This window comes from Mustela lutreola, chromosome 12 (genome assembly GCF_030435805.1).
Source record: "Mustela lutreola isolate mMusLut2 chromosome 12, mMusLut2.pri, whole genome shotgun sequence".
Lineage (NCBI taxonomy): Eukaryota > Metazoa > Chordata > Mammalia > Carnivora > Mustelidae > Mustela > Mustela lutreola.
The window spans coordinates 88432164-88452263 of NC_081301.1; the positions used below are offsets into that span (position 1 = coordinate 88432164).

At 44.0% G+C, this 20100-nt stretch overlaps 1 protein-coding gene and 1 pseudogene across 10 annotated transcripts in view; both read left to right on the top strand.

The window, feature by feature from the left end:
- TRPM3 (transient receptor potential cation channel subfamily M member 3) overlaps positions 1 to 20100 on the top strand; it is a 489615-nt gene that overhangs the window by 318322 nt on the left and 151193 nt on the right. For all 10 annotated transcript variants that reach the window (XM_059143480.1, XM_059143482.1, XM_059143481.1 and 7 more), the window contains one exon: positions 7550 to 7673. In XM_059143480.1, the coding sequence (XP_058999463.1) occupies positions 7550 to 7673 (124 nt within the window). The remainder of the gene's footprint in view (positions 1 to 7549; positions 7674 to 20100) is intronic.
- LOC131813204 (small ribosomal subunit protein uS5-like) lies at positions 17869 to 19516 on the top strand (annotated as a pseudogene).

Genomic DNA, 20100 nt, shown 5'->3' on the forward strand with positions numbered 1-20100 from the left:
CCCCCTTCTGTTTCCTTTTGTATGTGTATCCGCACCTTCTGTTTTACCATATCTAGCTCAAGACTCTAGAGTGGATTTTTTAAAAAGTAAAAAAATAAGGAGAAAGTGAACATAAATAAGAATTGCTCCCTCTGGGGGTAGTGGTAAATGATATTTTTTGAACAGATCATATCCACAAGTGTGCATCCTCCCCGATTACAGGCAGCTTCTCCAAGATCATTCTCACCACCTCACGTGACTAGATAAAACCCTCAGGAAAAGCCCAGGTGAACCACTTTTCTAAGCTACATATTAAGACAAGACAGAGGTACTATTTTCACAGGTCTTTGCTGATAGAAGCCATTTGTATCTGGAGTTGATCTCCCGTAAGAAGTTGGGCAAAGTAGGTTGCTCCCCATGCCATCCCATCTGTTGGTCACTTCCCTGGGTCTCATTACATCTTCCCCAGCTTTCTGTCCAATAAGAAATGGTTTCTACAAGCCATCAGCATCTGTCAATTACCTGTGAGTTTAACATGAAATATCACTTAACCTAAGAGTTGCTCTTAGGGATCCCAGTTGGTTGCGCAAAATATTGTTTGGCTTCTTAGTTAATTAAAAGGAACTCTGGGCATCAGAAAAGCTGGGGAGTAATTCTGGGGGAAATAGTAGATCCTTAAAACTATGTTACTCAGTCTCAGTCTTCTCACACATAAGATATAGAACATCCTATCTCAGGGATAAAACAGAAGAAATCTCCCCTTGTATCTAGTCATTAAGCAACAAAATACTAACTTTATGTAACCACACTGAGTTGAGCCTACATATTTAGGTCAGTGTAGTTCATTATCAAAGATTCTTCCTTCGTGACTCTCTTGTCCTCTGAGGTCAGCTCTGATGCTTTCAGATATATAATCTTTAGCAGATTAGTTTCCCACTGTAGTCTCCAGACTCTGAAAAACAGTGAGCTCCTAAGTTGTATCATTAATTTATCCCAAAGTTCAAATCCCTTGGCTAAATTTTCAGATGAACAACATACAAACTCCAGAAATGTCAGAAGTTGAGATGTTATCTTACCAGTGATGAGAAACTATTGCAGGGATTTCAGAAGGATGTGTTGGAATCATCCCTGCTTTGTAGAACAGCCATTCAATCCAATGTGTGGAATGGATTAAGGGAGCATAGAGAAGAAACCGATTAGTAGTCTATTGGTCCCATCCAAGTAAGATGGTGGAGGGCCCCAACAAAGGTAGATTAAGACTAATGTAAACTGGGGGGTGCCTGGGTGGCTCAGTCAGTGAAGCATCTGACTCTTGATTTCATCTCAGGTCGTGATCTTGGGGTCGTGAGATCAAGCCCCTCATCAGGCCCCATGCTGGATATAGAGTCTACTCATGATTCCCTCTTTTGTTCTCCCACTGCCCGCCCCTTCAAAAAAAAAAAAAAAAAGCATAACATAAATTGGACCAGTACTTTAGTAAGTCAGAATTTCTCTCAAGTTTTTGGCAGGTGCTTGTTGCTGCTTTTCCTCTCCAAACAGCCTTCAAATCGAGATGAGGTCACCAAGAAAACACCCGGCTGGTTTTGATGGTGACTTAAGCTGGGCATTAAGGCTGATCCAAGCATGTGCACATTTGGCTGAAGATGTCCCTTGCACACTGCACTTAAGAGGGACAGAGTACGATGTTGGTGTCCATGGACAAAAGTCTCTGGCCGGATGCCCAAGGCCTAAAAGTAACCATCTGGTTGATAGTACAAGCTAAATAGATGTAAACGGACCACTGAAGCAAGGGAGAAAATATTTGCCGGTTCTGTGCTTTGAATCAGTAGTAACACTTGAAAATACTTCATACTTCAGAGTGGTTAGACTATCACTTTTAAGGAAAACGGTGATTCTCATAATCCGCTACGAAAAGAAAAAAAGGAAAGTAAGACACCTGATGCTGTTTATCATTAAACTGTGGAAAAGACTGATGCTTTATAATGTCTCATCTGAACAGAGCCCCTTGACGGGTTTGCTGGTCTCCAAGATGACCACCATCTGTATATTCCTTCTCTGTCTATTCCTGCTTTCCTTCCACCAAGAGGTGGGTTCCCTCCCTCCTCTCCTCTTGAACCCAGACTACTCTTAGACATGCTTGATTAATTGAATGTAAGGAAATGACATTCTGGGACTTATGAGGTTAAATCAGAGGAAGTCATGACATCTTGGCCTGGGCCTCTTTGAATGCTCTCTTGGAATCCTCAATTTGAGAGAAGCCAGTTGTCCTGTATGAAGTCCATCCACCATGCAACCAGCAGAGAGAACAGTGCCAGCCAGTCCTCAGTTCTCTCCGCCATCCCAGGCTGGGTTCCAGACAAAGGAGCAGAGAAGTCATCTTGGACATTGCACCCCAGCAGATGCTCATGGAGAGGAAAAAAGCCCCAGACATATGGCCCTGGTTCAGGCACCAAAGTCATCTACAGCCATTCTGTCTTCTCCGGCTGAGGACCCAGATATCACGGAGCAGCCATGAGTCATCCCCACTGTGCTCTGCCTCAATTCTTGACCCACAAATCTTCAACACACAGGCAAAAAAAAAAAAAAAACCCTCTGTTACATCACTAAGTTTGGGGGTGTGTTACCTATTAATAGATGACCAGAATATATGGGTTACAACTCTATGAGTTCATTGAGGCTAAGACTAGATATTATTCATCTCTCCACCCCTCACAGAGTGCCTGGCAGGCACCAGTCTTGTTTGCTGAATGAGTAAGTAGATGGGCAGAAGTCTGCATGGAGTGTTTGCAAGTTTCCACGGTATGGAAGCCTCCTAAGTCTGCTATGCATCCCTCTTTCCCAAATGTAAGAAAGAACAGGTGATCTCTGACCTCTCTGAAGTGGGAAAGTTCTTTTTCCAGCTTGGATTGGGAGTGGCCTTATACCATGGGGTGGAGCAAGAAGAGCTCCGGTGGTCTCAGGAGAGAGGTCTGTATTGCACACAAAGGCCCCAGCCACTGGCATTGCTCCTTAAGAAGACGGAATGTCAGTGAGCCAGGAGCCATGTGGGACTGTGTGTTTATAACACAAATGCTTGCATAAGGCTTGCTACGCATCAGGCCCTCTACAAAGATTAACTCATTAAATATTCACAGGTCTATGAGATAAGCAGTCTTGTAATTCTCACTTCACGTATATGAAAAACATGACATGGAAAGACCCAACAACTTGAACGAGATCCTATAGCTAGCAAGTGACAGCTTCCATCCAGAGAGCCTAACCCTGGTGACTGTGATGCTTTTTTTATTCACAGTGTTGTCCCACCCCTCATGGAAGAATCATGCTAATATTCGTGACCCCAGGGTCATGGCATTTGGGAGGAAGGGGTAACTTTTACTAAGCAAGAAGAAGGAGAAGAAGAAGGAAGAGGAGAGGGAGAAAGTTGGAAGAAGAAGGGGACAGGAAGAGAAGAGAAGAAAAATGCCGTTTTTTGGTGACCTTAGGAAAGACATGGAACCTTTCCATGTCCTAAGGTTACATGTAGTAATTTGCTTTGGCATGAAGCCAATGACAAAATTTCATTTTTCTTTAGAGCATTAGAGATTCTCTGGCAAATGATGTCTTTTAAGTGCCCAATTGTGATACTATTAATGATCTTTATTTATAGAGGTACAATGTTCTCGTATTGTATCTGAAGAAATGAACCCAGAGCGTGTATGGAGGGCAGGAGAAGGGCTTCACTGCTCGATGAAAGCCATTAACCTACGTCTAGCTCTTCATGTCCCATTGAATCCTAATTGTATTTTCTTATTTTTAAATCAAGGAACAAAACTCGGATATGGCAGGTAATTAAAGTCATTCTGAGAAAAGTGTGCACGTGTGGGTTGTATTGCTAACCTTTGAACAGAAAACAAATAGCCAAATTTGGGAAGGTCCGAGCACTGGATGAACATCGACCTATTTCAGATACTTCTGTGACTCATCCAAAAAGCTCCAGATCACAAGTTCAGCGTCGAAATGGAAACACAAATGCCATAGTATGGAGATTTTCCTCACTTCAATGACTACCCTTCCTAAATCAAGAAACATTCTAATTTGAGGTATACCAAAAATAGCGTTGGTCCATATGGAGCCACAAATTAGCATTTTCTATAAATAGGCACCATTTTGTCAGAGGCCCAAGTCTAAAATGAAAATTTTATATAATACTATGACCATGTTTTGATGTCAAGAAATTCTCAATCACTGTTCTGGTGCCATAAAAAGAAATCTAAAATGGGCTTATTTCTATTTTTTGCTGGTGATTAAATATCACGGTCAAAATTTTTAAATCATTCCGGTGTTGTGCAGGAAAAAAAAAAAAAAATGCCAAGAGCTAGGAAAACAGTAATTTCAAAAATGTAGGCTTCCCAATATCCTACAGAATATGGTCACAAAGTAAGAAAGGGTCCTTAGAGAAGACAGAGGAAGTCTTTGTGCCAAAAAGAAAGCATCTCATTCAGCGTAGCAAATAATTGTGAGGAAATCAGAAGCAAATAGAATCTTCAGCATACTAAATGCACTTTGCCATTGTCCTCACCTCTTCCCCGTATCTTCTTCAAACTCATCTGATTTCCTTGAGATGTCCTATCACAAGAAGGAAAAGCAATTTCCTAAAACAAATATATATACTTAAATTTCTACTTCCAATGCAGATGAGTAGGAAACCAAAAGACATATTTAGAGGTTTCACACAGGAAAAGCAGCACCACGATGGAAGGCAGACTTGGCTCAAGCGCTGAGATCATCAGCCTCTGTGACTTTGTACACATCATTTGGTCTCTTGGGACCACAGTCTCCTCTTCTGCAAAGTGGAATTACTACCTGTTTTGCTCTCAGATTGTTATGAAAATCAGGTGATATGATGCCGTTGTATGTCCTAAACCATGATGTGCTCTGAACACACCAGATGCTATACAGGATCTTCTTTTAAAAATTCTTAAACTCTTCCTGCAAAAAGCATGGGGTCTATATTTCTTTGTCAAAAGGGGGATACTTACAAATGCTTATGAGTTAATAAAGCCAAAGAAGCATAAAAAATGTTGATTTTCCTCTTGATGCAATCAGGATGGTACAAGAACTAAAGCCGGAATAACAGTCATTTGATGTTTAATAAGTATAACTTAATCCTTTGGAAAGACTACGTCATCTTCGTCTCCCCTAAAACCACTCTGTTCAATCAGTGATGGGCACCCCACACTTTAGAAAACACCAATCTAGAGAATCCTTGTACTTGTAGAGGTAGAATTCTGGGTTTCTGTTGCTAAGTGATTTAACTAAAGGCACAGCTTCATTCAGTTGCAAAATTGGGCCAAAAAATATAAGATCTTTATACTTCTTAGTATAAAGACATCTTCAAGGTCTTTCAGCTCTCCTCACTAATGAAGCTTACAATCGACTAAGTTGTACATGATTTCTCAGTTTTTACAAACTGATAGACTACATATGAATAACAGACAGGTTCCTCAAACAGTTAATGACCTCTGGGAACTGGGATTTCACTACAGATGGTTAGCAATGGAAATCTCGAGTTGTTATCAAAATTAAACACCTGCCGATGAATGATTAGATCTATCAAGTGGCTAATGAGAAGAGTCTCTTCTTGTGTTGTTAATCATGTATAGCATTTATGTATACTCAGTACCGCAGAACCCTCTAGACCCATCCACATGGGTTGCCTGTCAAGTACAGTGCTCATGTCTTGACCCTTCAGGAAATTTGGCAACACAGATGGGATCATGTCACTCTCCCGCAGGTTCCTCATTACCTGTGGGATAAAATCCAAAGTCTCTAACACCATCTCAGTAGTCTCCCAGGATCTTCTCCATACTCACCCCTTTTGCAGCACCATCTTGTTTCACTCTTTCTTTTGCTCTCCATGTTCCAGCCATACCGACCCTATGTTTTCAGTCTGGGCTTGTTGGCACTATTTCATCAGCCAAGAATGCTCTTCCTGAGCCCCAACACCTCCCCAATCCTGTTATGCTCCTGTATTCTTCAAGTGTCAGATTAAACAGCACTTCCTCAAAGGAGTCTTCCCTATACCCCCAGATTAGATTATATCCAACTGTCCCAACTTTACTTTCTTTTTCAACTTCATCTGGATCATTCTCTTTTTCTAAATATTCATGGTATAAATCTACTTGGGGTGCAGAAGCCGTAACCCCGTCCTCCATCAAGCTGCATGACATTCCAGGATCCTTGATACAATTCCGTCATGAGGAGTGCACCCTCCTCAAAGCTTAGGGCACCATATTGTCCAACCTAGTGGGCTCAAGTGATCCTCACACAATCCTGGGGCACAGAAGGATATCCTCAAGCCCACCATCTTGCTTTCTGAAAGCCACAAAATTTGTTATGCTTTCACATGAAAGCAAATGTTATAATTTGCTTCTCAGGTACACAGTGATGAAGAGAGGCCTTGGAGTAATGAGAGAAAGTGGCGTAAGGGAAAGAGTACTAGACAAGGAATCAGAAGACCTAGATTCTAGTTCTAGCTCTGACCTTAAGCATCCAGCTCTTACAGCTAAAATACCTTTCCCTTTTCAATTATACAGACCTTTTGCCTACAGGGTTCCCATGAGCACCAAATGAAATACTTCTATTTTACTGCTTGTATAGAGGAGTTTCTGGTTCTTCAATTATGGGGGAAAAAATGATAAAACCACAAAATGCTAGGCAAAGTATGATAATTTTGTCACTGGTCCTTGGAAGCAGTTTTATCCTCCTGATTTTGGACAGAATCTATGAAGAGTAAAGTGATTTTTCATTCCCTGCCATCTGATGGCTGGTAAAGATAGCCCAGTTCTCACCAGGCCAGTTAGAGAAGGTGGTGTTAAAAGTTACATCTGGTTCGTCTTCGAGAGGCAACAGGGCAGTGGCTGGGTATCAGGTACTTCCCTTGCTTTTCCTTGTTCTTCTCTAGCATGAAAACTTTCTCCAGATGAAATAGTTTATATTAAACCTCCTGTGGGTCAGTTTCCTGTTGGCTTATGTCAAGGCTTGAAATAAATGGTGATCTGAATCATTGGTCAGAGAAGTTACCGCCTAAAGGAAGTGGTTTTAGAAGAAACGTAAGTCCCATGTCTCCTCCTTGGTGTTCAAATTACTGAGATGGAAGCTTTTCCCCCCACAATTAGAGATGAAGTTGAAATTTAAATCTTCATATATGTAATACAGTAAAGTTTTGCTACGGTGCTAATGAGTAAGGCTTTTTTTGATAAGAGCACTTGAGGAAGAGGGTATTAGACACATGCCATATAAAAGGAAAAAAGAGAGACAAAGAAAAAAAAAAAGAACCAAATTCGTCTTCTGATTTTACTCTTTTAGGTTCTGAGACATTAAAATGGATAATTATTTTTAAGTGTACTGTTGTTGTTGTAGTTTTAAATTACCACAGCTGAAATAACTGTGGTGAGAAAAATACAGGAAGAAATAACTCCTGTCTAAACTCAATCCCCACAGTGCTTTCCTGGGTTCTAGAATATTCCTCAGAAACTCGTAGTGACGAGGAGATAGGTTGACCTAATGTTGACCTTGTTTCTAACTGCAGACTTATCAATGAATCTCTGAGGGACCAGCTGCTGGTGACCATCCAGAAGACTTTCACGTACACTCGGACCCAAGCCCAGCATCTGTTCATCATCCTCATGGAGTGCATGAAGAAGAAGGAATTGGTATGTCAACAGCGTCCCCCATGAGTGGCAGAGCCCTCTCCATATTCCCTTGGTCCGTCTAAACATTTTCTTGAATCACACGCCAACTGTTCTTCATTTCCAGCCAAGCTCACAACGTTCCTCAGGCTCCATTGGCTCCTGTAGCCTTCTCCCCTCAATAACTAAGACACTACTTTTTGTGCCCGGATTTAATGAAGTGTGCACAGCCAGGCTTCCGCACCCTAGTGAAGCTCACCCCAATGCTTCCGATTACCTCCACCAAATGAGTTGAGGAGAGAAAATAGGTTTCCTCCTGGAAAATGCTTCCCTTCAAGGCTTTCCCTTTGTTTGGGAGTTGGGAATCGCTGATGGGCTTATTGTCAAATATCTTAGTGACACAGGACTGCTATGCTAATATGCTCATCCATGCAGGTAGAAAAGGCAGGGACATGCCGGCGGAATGCTGGAAACTTCCGTAGCTTCTGAAGTGTCCTCCAATAACTACTGAAACATTTCTTACATCTGGTGAAAAGTGTCTTGCAAATGTGGTATCATCACAGAGACCTTCTGTTAGAGTGAACAGAAATAACATGAGCTAACATTTAACGAGCACTTGCTATGTGCCAGGCAGCATGCTAAGTCTTTACATGTATTAACTCCCGCGATCTTTACAACGGGCCCAAGGAGAGAGGCGGGATCATTATCCTCACCTGACAGATGAGGAGATGCAGACAGACTTGATTAGTAAATGAGGAAGCAGGACTCCACACTGCAGTATTTCATCTCTGTGGAAAATGTTCTTAGCAGAAATCGCCCCACCAAAGCCCACTCTGAGCGAATCCCCTGCCCACCTCCGCGGGCAGAGCCTATCCTCAGAGGTCTCATGAGTCTGCCTGCTGACAGGGGAAGTTAAAAGAGTAGCTTCTATTAGAGCAGAAGCCTCACTCAGGCTTTGAACCACCTCAAGGCCACGTGGGCATCTGGGGACACTGGGGAGGGGACACCTCACCTCCAGAGGAGCACCAGGGCCAGACCCTGACAGGGTCAGCCCCAGGGAAGCAGAGAGGGTTGGGAGGGTCTGGAGTGAGCCACTTTCAGCCAGTTCCCCCACTAGACCCTAAGCTCCTCCAGGCACAGTCTGGAGTCCTCTTGCTCACGATGGTGTCCCTATGCCCAGGACAGTGGCCAGCACACACCAGAGCTCACTGAGACTGCCAGGAAGAGGGGGAGCAGGGGAAGTAGGCAATTTCTGAGTGTAAAAAGCCAAACATTTGGGAAAACTGGCTTTGATTCAAGTAAGCAAGACCCATGTCCAGAAAACATCTGCATGACCTCTGTGAGAACCTTCAGCCCCTTCCAGGTTTGGGGTGGAAATTGCCACCTCTAATCCTTGAGTGTCCAAGGTAGTATGGCCACCTAGTATAGAGAAGCCAGTGCACAGATGGGTTTCACAGCCAGGACCGCTGCTACCCACAAGGAGACTATCAATTCAAACTCTTCCTCTAGCCCCAAACTGGTACGTGAACCCCTGAACCTGCCACACATAGGATGGATTTCTTGCTGACTGCCTGCTAATGGCTTTCCAATGCCAACCATGAGAACTTACCAGAACTCTCCATTTCAGCGGTCCTATAAATTCCCTAGAAAGGCAGTTAGGATTAAAATTCCAGGAACCACTTGGAAGTCGTAAAACCGAATGAAGGTGCATGGCCTCTCCAGATGAGGTATTTTGCAGGACTGTTCCCTGGGATTCTGCCTGACAGTCACAGGTCCCTTCATCATGGTCCCTGCTGAAAAGGTCAAGTGTATTTTAGTGACAGATACTCACTGCAGGATAGATGACATATCCCTCACTGTAGGCTAAGGCGATGCAGTCTTAACAAGAAATACATTGTCCTCATTTCTGTAACTGGGCAGGAATGGAGATCTTTAAAGTCATGTAATTAAAATGATTTTCATTTTTGGAGGGACTGTTTATGTATGTAGACAGTACTAGATGCTCTATAAAGATGTGGACAGGAGGTAGGCCTTGTTTCTCTCCTTTGGAGGGGACCAGAGGAAGGGACTGAGGTGGGAGAGAGAGGTGCACCCAGTCAGGATAAGCCCCCCAGGGGCTGTCTTGCTGCGAAGCCCCAGCAGCTACCCCCCATGCTGCCCAGGATAGCACCTCCCAGGTCCAGAGAGCGTCCGCATGACCTTTGTGAGAACTTTCAGCCCCTTGCAGGTTTGGAGGGAAAGTTGCCATCCCTAAGAAGTAGCTTTCACAGATGAAGTGGTATATGATATTTTGAGGACAGTCTAACCCTTGCTAAGTTCAGTGAAGGAATTTGGTTCCAGAGCTGAGCTGACATCTTTCTCATCCCGGCATTGTCATAACTTCTATAGTGAAGAACTTCACTAGGCAGGTGTAGTAGGCTTGTGAAGCTTGAGCCTCTGGGCCAGGTGGCCTCATGGAAAATACCTCTTCATGGGCCTTTTGTGTTAATGCTTTCTATTCATTTCATATTGTTCTTGGAGAAATTTGCTTTTCCTCTCACGCTCTCACCCACACCCTCCTTGTCTTCCTTGTCCAGACTGTTTCTGTCTCCCCACTAAGCTGGTCTGCCCCAGTCCAGTACCGTCCCGCAATCCATTCTGTATGCTGAAGGGTTGGCAAACATCCGGGGTTTGTGCACCGCACAAAGTCTCTGTCACAGTTTCTTTGTTTATGTGCTTCTTTGTTTTTAAACAACACTTCAAAATCTCAAAGCCATTTCCTATTTACTGGCCATCAAGAAACAGGCCGTGGGCCAAAGGGGACCCACGAGCTGTGTGCTTTGCTGCCCGCTACTTCTGACCTCAGCCCAGAACCGATGACGTCACTCCTTCCAATGGAAGGTGTCCTGTGTTGCTTCGATTTCCGGTCTTAAGTTCCACCACTTTTTTATGGACCTTTCATGTTACCTTTCATGTAGTTAACTTTTTATTGCCTGTTTGCCTTCATTCATTCAAACTCAGAGCTCTCTCGTTAGCCGTAACCAATGGGCAGACACATACGTGCCCACAAATGCACATGAGCACACACACTCACACCCGCCCCACGCACACCCCGCGTGCACTGCATTCCTTTATTTGCAACTCTCTCGTGGTGCTCGCCATTGACACCGTAAGTCATTTAGGTATGTCTCTGCCTTCTCACGTGAGCTCCAAAGAGGGGAATCTGTGTCTAATTCATTATTCTGTTTTCCCTGCGCTCACTCACCCCTTATCCGTCAGTCGCACAGTGCATACGCAGCAGACACTCGATACATCTTTATTTAATGGATGAGTGAATGAATTCAGAGGGATATACGTTAGCAAGGAGAGGTACGTATTTAATATCCATAAATTGCCTTAAAATCTCCGCTAATGCAGCATTACCTCTCCGTAGGGAGTCATAGATGTGGTTTATGGACTCTGGTTTGACTCCGGGCCATCTGCTTCAGTGATGGGCGCTATGCCTGTGCTGTGGTTAGGAGGGGCAAACTCTAGAAACAGACAAACCTGGGTTCCAACTCTGGCTTCATCATTCAAGGGACTTAACTCCATGAAGCTCCAGGACTGTCTACTTTAAAGATTTTATTTTTTATTATTTATTTGACAAAGATCACAAATAGGCAGAGGCAAGCAGAGAGAGAGAGACACACAGGAAGCAGGCTCCTCGCTAAGCAGAGGACCGTGGGATCATGAGCTGAGCTGAAGGCACAGGCTTAACCCACTGAGCCCCCCAGGCTCCCCTGGACTGTCCACTTTAAAAGTGATAATAATACCCATGTGTTCTAGGATCGACCACACTTCCTCCTCTTGGAACAGATATACTTGATTCTTTAAACACACACACACACACACACACACATGCACAATGAGACAAAAATTATAATAGACCAAATGATCAAGACTGTCACGAGGGTCTCATGTGCCCTCCATCCATGTCCTGCCATAGGCGAGGCCGAGCCGAATCCAGACGTCACTCATACAGCTTCCTGTCCTTGCTGGACAGTCCCAGGCTCCAGCACTGGTGAATGTCCCCTAGATACGTGGGAGGGCAACAGAGGAAGGTTGTCTGTGCCTTACCAGTGAGACTCCGGGTGGAGATCTGTGTCTTCATGACGGTGTAGCTAAAGCGCATGCTGATATCCCGTCACACCCTCTGCTCCATGCGGGAAACTGAGGGATGACTTCCTGCCCATCTTTCCACAGATTCATAACATATCAAGCAAACATGACTTCTGAACAAAGAGGTTTCTTCTCTTTTTGCCAACGGCCTCTTATATCCAAGGAAGGACCACAAAGTCCTTGCTTGGAAATTTGATGCTTGTCAGACTCTTAATACCACGAGCCGGTGGCTGAGTGGTACTGGGCAGGTTAGGGTCTCAGTGTCGTGTAGGAGGTGCTCCTGGAGACCCCGGGTACTCTATGGGCCTGAGAGAACTCAGCACTTCCGCATGGGTAAAGAATGTTGGCTCAGTGGGTGGCTGGTAGGAAGTGCTGGATGACTTTTCGCTGTAATTGCATTTATTCTGCAGGTAACTATAGATACTAACCCAAGTGTAAGCACAGATGTCTACTCTTGTCCTTGTGTTTTCATAGTCCTCACTAAAATTGTCAGTGAGGCACAATTTGAGGTGGGAGACTTGTCATCCCACTTCAAGTTCCAGCTCCCCGCTTTGCTCATCTTAATGGACGGAGAATACAGACAAAAGGAAACATAGATGGAACCTCCGAATGGCCTCCCCATTAAACACCAATGCCCAGACAAGCACAGTGAAGGTAGAAATGCTTCAAGCTGCAAAGGAAGGGGCTTTTTAGGCCAAATGGCTAAAAGTCATAGAGTCATGTAACAAGTTTAAAAAACAGTTATTGGGGCACCTGAGTGGCTCAGTGGGTTAAGCCTCTGCCTTTCAACTCAGATCATGATCTCAGGGTCCTGGGATCGAGCCCTGCATCGGGCTCTCTGCTCAGCAGTGAGCTTGCTTCCCCCTCTCTCTCTGCCTGCCACGCTGCCTACTTGTGATCTCTCTGTCAAATAAATAAGTAAAATCTTTAAAAATAATAAAAATTAAAAAAATAGTTTCCTCCAACACAGAGTTTGAGGAGAAATAGAAATGCTCTTTGAGACAGATGCTGGATTATACCTAACTCCTTTTAAATTCATTTAAATGTCATCTTAACATAACTTAAATCTAAATATTTTAAATGAGATTGTAGGAAAAGGATGCAGAAGTAATGCTCCCTTAAAAATGTTCTCCATATCGTGTTCTCAACACACAGTGGGGTGCAGGTTCATTTCTAAAGGTTCTGAAACTCTTTTAGATGATCAGAATATCCCGTTCTAGGAATAAGGATAATGCAGGTTTTGGAATCTGTTTGCTGGGCTCCAAATCCCAGATTTGCCATTTAATGCATGGCACTTGGCAAACTATTGAACCACTAGATGCCTTTGTTTTTTTCCTCCAGATAATAATAATTGCATTTATAAGAGTAATTATAAGAATTGAATAAGTTAATAGATGAAGATAACATAATACGTACTCAGTAGATACGTTCATTGTAAGAATGATGATGACAGTGGTGATGGTGTCTGTATAATGCTTCATATTTAACAAAGATCATCTTCATGTCTTCTTATTTGATATTATAGTGATCCTTGTCAAAGTCACTGTTAGTATCTCCACATCATAGCAACTACAGTACTTAAACCAAGAGCATCTTTGCCAAGGACTGAGCACTTCCCACCGTATGTTAGTTGATTCCATATTCTAAACATCAGGTATGACCAAGGTAAAAATGCCCTTGAAGAAGGAACCCATTTTCTCTCTCATATCTGGAATAATCTGAACAAATATTTACGAGACTTCAAAATTCCGGATACGAGAATACTTTTATTTTAAGAGGCATGTATTAATTCTCATATAGATGACAAATAATGACAACAAAGCACAAAACCATGAATAATAAGTTTAAATAAACACAACGTTTAAAGGGGGATCAGTTTGAAAAAAACGATCTGATTGTTGTGTTGGGATATAGAAATGGCGAAACAGTGAAGACTGTACAAGAAAGACTTGTTAGGTGGGAACATGCTGCCTTTGGAACTAAGTTTTAGTTCCTTAATGTAGCGCTCAGGGCCCTTTCTGGTCTGGACTTGGTCTACCTTTCCAGCCAGTATTGGTCTACCAATACTTTTACACTTGCGTCTAATTTTCCTTGAGGAAGAAGACCATGCCTTATACATCTTTCTGTATCTTGTGCAAATTCTTGAATCCTCTCTCCAAATGTTAAAAGCATTTGTTTCTAGAGGCACTGGGATGGATTCTCTACCCCTACCCTACAGTAAATTTCCAAATAAGAATGTTACTATTCGCAAAAAGGAATACATGGACTACTGTTTTCCCTGAATTCAATAGAGTAAGAATTCTTAGCCTCATGTCTAAGAACAGCAGTAAGACTTTAGTAAGTTCTGTGAATCCCCTGAAAATGTGTGCAGAATTTTGTATGTATGAGCACATTATGGGAAGAATGCATTCAATTCTCAGATTACCCAGGGATGAATCACTCCAGAGAGTTAAGAACCCCTGTAGTAGATGACTTTCCCTGGCAACAATTAAGTTTGGATCACAGGAACCATAAACACCACCTCACATTCCAATAGACCTAGTCCCTCAGAGACACCCCATCTGGATGAACATTTAACCTCTGAGCAATTTTAAATGTGTGCACCTCCACATTTCTCATTAACAGTTTTTGTAGATATAATCTCTTCCATGATAAACAGTCAATCATACACTTCAGGAAGCCAGCTGCTTGTAAATGGGCTGTGATCCAGAGATCTATTTACAGCTCAGAACCCACTGTCTCATAAAGCAATGTAAATAATACAGCAAAATTCTAGTTTGCTGTAATGAGACTGAGAACAGGAAACCAAGAAATGTACTTGCAAAGAAGAGAAAGATTGACCCTGGATGGGGCGGGATTGACCCTAGACAAAATTGTTAACCTATTAACAATTTAGAACCTGTTCCCTCTTTCTCTGCGACATTGCTCACAAAGCCCCTCGCCCACCCTACCCACCACAAAACCTCTTTGTACTCCTGAATCGGATTTGCCCATCTCATTCCTCCAGCTTTGCCCATCTTCCAACGGGTACAATGCCATGACCTCACTGCTTATGGGCTTACCTGGGAATCTGGAGGCCAGGATTATTTGAATTCATGTTCATGGATGTGGGACTGAGAGCCCTTTGGCCTCTGTAACTGACTTAAGCTTACATCCTCCTGATGGAGGATGCATATGGAGCCGAAGGAATTATTTTTTTCTAAGATTTTATTTATTTATTTGAGAGAGAGAGAGCAAGAGCAGGGGGAGAGCAAGAACAGGGAGAGAGAGAGAGAGAGAGCAAGAGCAGGGGGAGCCCAACACGGGTCTTGATCCCAGGACCCTGGGATCATGACCTGAGCCAAAGGCAGACATTTAACCAATTGAGCCCCCCAGGTGCCCCAGAACTGAAGGAATTATTGATTAGGGGACTCTAAGACAGTATAACAAGTGAAGGGAAAAATACAGGGGGGAGGTTTTGAAGGGCTGAGCTGTCACATAGATTGTCCAGTCTTATTTGGAAAACTCATGTCAACTCTCATCTTCACATTGTCTCCACGCGGCTTCATCCAGCATTTCCTTCATGGCCAAAAGCAAGGAGAAGAAGCATAACAGACACTGGCTTACCCTTTCTCTGTTTTAAATTTATCTGAGGTCTCTAACCCTTCCCAGGAAACTTCATTTCAACAAAGACTGTAAAACTACAGTTTGAAAATTACAGCTCCAGAGGACACGGGTGGTTCCCGACGTATTTCCTTCCATCGCTTTGATCCCGCAGAATGTATTCAAACCTGTATGTTCTGTTGTGCTTTGGACAGTGTTTGCAGGAGGGTTGAGGGGAAATTAAATAGGAAGGAGCTGGAGAGGCCATTGATGAGCGTGGGTCATTTGTAAACCAGGTGTCCAAAAGCCAGATACTTTCTGCTCTCTCGTCCATGCTAATCAAGGTGTATATGTACCTCCTGTCATTTAAACTCATTCACCCACATTTCCATCTGTATTAGTATTTATGCTTCTTCTTATTACATGTGATTCCCAGTAAATGGATACATTCATCAAATCCCAAGTTTTCAGCCCAGGGCCATTAGCCTGATGCTGATCACGTGTCACCCAATAGACCATCCGCCCAATTTATTTTCTGCCTTCAGCAAACCCAAGCCTTGACCAGAGAAAATTACCCTAATGGAGAAGGACAGACACACACTGCATAAAGATGATCACTGTCATATCATCTCTCTTATTTATCTTTGCTATTTATCTGCTTTACTTGGCTGTTTTCTCCCTCAAAGAGAATTTAAATGTCCTGTCTGTCAATCTCCTGCTTTATTTTAAATCTGATTTGCTTTTTTCTCTCTTTCTCATCTGGGCTCTCTTTCTCTCTCTTGTGTTTTCTTTATTTTCCTGCCCAGTATCATCGTTTGCGATCTGCCGTGGCCAGAGCTCAGTCTCCCTCTGGAGCCGGTCTGTCTTGTTCATTTCCATAATGACGGGATCACACTTACCTCCCCCTATTCCTTGTGGACCATGGCATTGGCCTCTGGTGGCCACACCATTGTAGTTTCCTCCTTCTTCTCTGGCTCCTCCTCCTCCCTCTTTTTAATTCATAGAAACATAGACACAAAATCACAGAAACATAGATGTTCAGGGTATTAAAAAAAAAAAAAACACACACAGCAGTGGTTTCAACATGGGCTGTGTGTTAGAATCACCTCGGGAGCTTTAGAAATGACGGACGCCTGGATCCTACCCCTGGAAGCTCGTGTCATTGGCCTGGGATGTGGCCTAAGACTGTAAGATATGGAATGCTCTCCAGGTGGGACTTTCATGGAAGAAAATTCTTGGTTCCGCCACGTTACCACTTATACACTCTATTTCCTTCTTTGCCTTTGAGCCTAAAGAGGTTCTGGTGTAACTCGTCACAAGGATAGGCTTAAGTTTTCTAAAAAACAAACTAAGGTTTCACCTGTATGATACTCCTCATTTTCCAAAGATGCCACCAAATGAAGCAGAACAGGCCTGGTGGGGGGCCAGAACAGAGGAAAAGTATAATTAGGTGAAATTGACCACAATCAAGTTGATTTTACATTCACTTCTTTCTCAACGTACAGTTGGGTTATGTCCTGATAAACCCATCACACAGTGAAAATATCATTAAGTCAAAAATCTATTTAGTACAGCTAACCTACTAAACATCATCGCTTTACGGAGCCTACCAGAACAGGTGCTTAGAACCTGGTAGTCTACAGTTAGATAAAGTCATTGAACACAAAGGCTGTTTTATAGTAAAGTGTTGGATATCTCATGTAATTTCTGGAATACTCTAATGAACATGAAAACATGTCTATATGCATACAGAATGGTTATCAGCGTATCCATTGTTGACGCTTGTGACTACAGGGCTGACCAGGAGCTGCGGCTACCACTGCCCAGCATCATGAGAAGATGTCCTAACACATACCATTAGCCCAGAACGATCCAAATTCAAAATCTGAAGTCCAGTTTCTACAGAATGTCAATCACTTTCACACCAGAATAAAGCTGAAAGATCGTAAACTGAACCATCAGAAGTTGGGAACCGTCTGTACCGTGATCACATTCTTCTCCAAGCACTTGGCCAAGACTTCTAACAAGTGGTCAGAAGGACTGTGGGGGCTTCACACCCCTCCAAGGGCTCTGCACGTGCCCATGATGAGCCATTCAATGATCGAGGACAGAAAGAAGGGAGCAGAGGAGGGACAGACTCATCGAGAGGAGGAAAGGAAAGGCAGGAACTGGAAGAGGAGGAGTAAATTAATCCCTAGCTTACAGGTTGCTTTGTAATTTCATCTTCCTCACAATATTAAGAGACAGAGAATATCCTCCCTATTTTTACTGACTTGAGATCACTCAGCTAGTAAGTGACATGAGTGGGCCTCCTGCTACCTCCTGCTCACTGCTGTCATCCATTCAAAGACAACAGTCCTGCTTCTTCTTGAGAAAACACCAAGTGTCACATGACACCGATGTTGTGGGTGGGCCTGGGGGGTCCCAGGGACCATGGAAAGACACAGTGGCTTCTCTGTGGGCCAAAGACAAGGAGTGGATCCCCATCACCAAGCTGGGCCTCCTGGTCCAGGACATGAAGATGAAGTACCCGGAGGAGATGTGTTTCTCCTCCCTGCCCATCAAGGAATCTGGGATCGTTGACTTTCCCTGGGGGCAACCCTCAAGGATGAGGTTATGCTGGTGCAAAAGCAGACCTATGCTGGCCAGTGGACCAAGTTCAAGGCATTTGTTGCCATCAGAGATGACAATGGACACGGCTGTCTGGGTGTTAAGTAGTCCAAAGAGGTCGCCACTGCCATCCATGGGGCCATGATCCCTGACAAGCTTTCCAAAGACCTGTGTGGTGAGGCTACTTGGGGAACAAGATCGGCAAGCCCCACATTGTCCCATGCATGGTGACCGGCCACCGTGCCTCTGTGCTGGGGCGCCTCACTCCCGACCCTAGGGGCACTGGCACTGCCTCAGCTCCTGTACCTACGAAGCTATTGATGGTGGCCAGTACAGACAACAGCTCCCCCTTAGCCAGGGACTGCACTGCCACCCTGGGCAACTTCGCCAAAGCCACTTTTGATGTCTTTCCGGAGTCTTACAGCTGGCTCCCCCTGACTCTGGAAACAGACTGCATTCACCGAGTTTCCCAATCAGGGATTCCTTGACCATCTCGTAACAAGCCACACCAGAGTCTGCGTGGAGAGGACCCAGGCTCCTGCTGTGGCCACCACATGCTTTATACAAGAAAAACAAAGTGAATTAAAGCCTACCAAAAAACCCTAAAATAAACAGAAAAACAAAGATAACAACCATCCATCCAGCGAGAAAATCAAGTTTCCTTGCTGCTGGCCGCCAGCCTTATTCCAGGTGGGGGAAACGCACTTTCTGCCCAGAGGAGAGGGAGCTTGCCCCCTCTCAGCCTCAGGGGGAGGCAGACTGACTTGGGGCCCAAGAAGTGAAGATGGAGTTTTCCTGGCAGCATGCTCACCTCCACCGGCCGCTGGGTCAGGGGAGAAACACAACTTCTTTCAGTAATTTCCAGCAGCTTCTGCAGGAATGTCAACCCCAAGGCGTGAGTCCTTTCATCAGGCTTCCCCGCATGGAGAGAGCCACAGGACTTCTGCCACGGAGCCAGCAGTTCTCCTGCAGAACAACAGAATGCTCACACAAGCTCACCATTCTGTCATCTACCAACACTAACCGACAGTCGGATGCCAGTGATTCGAATAGCGGCAGATGACCTCGCTTCAACAAAGAAGCATCATCTTGTTTCCAAACCCGTAGAGGACAGGCTGATAACCAGAGGGAGAAATCCCATCACAAAGCAGCATTTTCGGGGGGTAGGGGGCAATAGCAGATTCTCAGGAGTAGTTTTCCTTGGGAATGACCGCCAACACCTACCTGTGTGTCTCTTTCCTTACTCTGGCCCTGGTCTCTCATCTCAGCTACTTTGGGTTTCTTGGGTCTCAGACGTTGGCTTGTTCCCTTCTTTCTGCCTGTGACTCCTTCCCTCCCATCTTCACATGACTGGCTCTTGTCATTTTTCATTCTCAGCTTGAATCTCCCCTCCTCCAGGAAGCCTTCCCTGACCACCCTACATAAAGCTGCTCCCCCATTCACACCACTGTTTGTTTTGTGATGGCAGTTGCCACACGGTGCACTTCTCTCATTGATTCATGTTTGCATGTGTTTTTGTCTCTCTGCACTCTTAGCCTCAGTGAAGGCATGTTCTAGTCCAGCATGCCACATGTCTCTAGAAACAAAGCAGATGCTCAATTTAAAAATAAATTTACATGTCAATAAATTGATAAATGAAGCCCAGGTCTGCCACATCTGATGCTGTATTTCTCCCCCAGCCCTTTTTTTTTTTTTTTTCAACTACTATTTAGGGAGGACTCTATTTCAGACCCTATGCTAGGCACTTTGCACCTATATTTCATTTATAACTCAAAATAACACTATGTGATAGGTGTTATTTCTCCAGTTTCACAGATGAAGAAACTAAGGCTTGAGAAATTAGGTTTCTTGCCTCAGCCAATATCATAACTGAAACGGCCAGGATTCAAGCACAGATGAATCTAATTCCAAAGCTTTTCCTTTTCTCACTCTGTGACACTTCGTCTGCCGGCAGTGCGGGGGGTGGGGGAGAGACAGCGTATCAGGGAGGATGAGTAACTTTCCAAAGACTTGGACAACAATGCTTTTCATTTATCTTTCTTCCTCTCCTCGTATGTGTTCATTCTTTCCCCCTAGGCTCCCCTTTCACATTGCCAAAAACATGCACATTCCCTGACAGGAA